General features: G+C 38.4%; 1 protein-coding gene across 1 annotated transcript; it reads left to right on the forward strand.

Moving 5' to 3' along the window:
- Positions 1 to 340: 340 nt before the first annotated feature.
- Positions 341 to 815, forward strand: LOC131648706 (uncharacterized). The gene is made up of 2 exons (XM_058918439.1): positions 341 to 475; positions 570 to 815. Exons 1-2 carry the CDS (start codon positions 341 to 343, stop codon positions 813 to 815), a joined length of 381 nt encoding a protein of 126 aa, XP_058774422.1.
- Positions 816 to 1,633: the final 818 nt, after the last annotated feature.

Raw genomic sequence — 1,633 nt, forward strand, 5'->3', positions numbered from 1 at the left:
TTGGTCCAGTCACTTGCCACATCACTATTTTTATTTTAATTTCATTTTTTAATTATTAACTTAATTAACTTAATATGTAATATTTTCGTAAAAGATTTTAATGTAATTATTATATGGATTAATTTGAACCCTTCATATTGGGTTGTCTTCTTCGTTCTTCAGCAAGGTTACACAGAACTAGGGCAAAAGCTTAATCAGAGATTCTTCATCATTCGCCTTCGCCTTCGCCCTCTTCTCTCGTTGTTTCGTTTCTACTCTTCTTCTTCTCTTCTTGTTTCGTTTCTTCCCTGCTTCTTCTCTTCTTGTTTCGTTTCGTTTTTCAGAGATGTCTCAATGCACGATGGCGAGTAGTATCGGGGCTACACGTTCATGTCAGTTTCGAAGCCAGTGCAGGTGTGGGCTTGAAGCTCCATTGATGACCTCATGGACTGATTCGAACCCAGGCAGACGTTTTTTTGGGTGTGGGATGTACAAGGTAACGTTACTTTCACTGTAACTGATAGTCTACAATTTCATCTCATGTGTAGCAGCAAAATTAATTTGTGATTCTTCATATGTTTGGTTTGCAGGTACAGGGGCGTAAAAGGTGTAGCCACTTTGTTTGGTACGACGATGAACTCTCATCAAGGGCCAAGGAAATTATCTACTCCCTGCAGAAAAAATTGGAGCATGAAAGGGCTAGATTGGATGAAGCTAATACAAGAGTAGCAGAAATGAAGACGAAGTTGAATGTAATGAACTTATTGATGAAATTCTCAGTTTCCATGACATTAGTTATGGTAGTAGGACTTGTGATGCTTAATGTAATGAAGTAGGGTTTATGTGATTTTAGGGCATTTGTGTTGTTAGTTCAGTTTCTTTGCAGCCTTGGTCTTTAATGTCAATTGTAATGGATGTTATCCCATTTGAAATCTAATGTAAACTTGTGTTTTGCCATAACATTCTGATATATAATTGAATTGGAAACTGAGAAATTCTGATATAGTTGGCTTGTAGCATATAGACAAGACATTGTTCTAACTTGTTCATGACAATAAACATTAAACATTGTTCTAACTTGTTCATAACGGATCTTGCCAAATAAATAACAGGATAGCTTAACAAAATAAACATCAAACACTTGTTCATGAACTTGTCAAAAAAGCTTAATCAAAATAAACATTACATAAAGGATAATCCTATAACTATTCTTGAGTAGGCTGTGTGGCAGGTGGTCCTTGTGATGATGAAGCAATGTCAGGTTCATTTGTCTTTGCCTTAGTAGCAGCAGCCTTAGTCTTTGCCTTAGCAGTAGCAGCCTTAGTCTTTGCCTTAGCAGTAGCATCCTTAGTCTTTGCCTTAGCAGTAGCAGCCTTAGTCTTTGCCTTAGCAGTAGCAGCCTTAGTCTTTGCCTTAGCAGTAGCAGCCTTAGTCTTTGCCTTAGCAGTAGCAGCCTCAGCCCTTGCCTTTTTGTTACCACCAACAGGTATGGATCTATCTGCAGCTCTTTTACCCTTGCAACTTCTAATGTTATGTCCAACAGCTCCACATTTCCTACATGAGACTGTTGACAAAGTCCTTGGCAGCACATTAGGGTTTCTTGGCTCATCATTTGACTTGTTCCTCATCTTTTTTGGGCGCCCAATAGCTCTTC

This window comes from Vicia villosa, linkage group LG1 (genome assembly GCF_029867415.1).
Source record: "Vicia villosa cultivar HV-30 ecotype Madison, WI linkage group LG1, Vvil1.0, whole genome shotgun sequence".
NCBI classification, from domain to species: Eukaryota; Viridiplantae; Streptophyta; class Magnoliopsida; order Fabales; family Fabaceae; genus Vicia; species Vicia villosa.

Coding starts and splice junctions, on each gene's coding strand:
- LOC131648706 (XM_058918439.1), top strand. CDS start 341: ATGGCGAGTAGTATCGGGGCTACACGTTCATGTCAGTTTCGAAGCCAG. Junction 476..569: donor TTGGGTGTGGGATGTACAAG/GTAACGTTACTT, acceptor TTTGGTTTGCAG/GTACAGGGGCGTAAAAGGTG.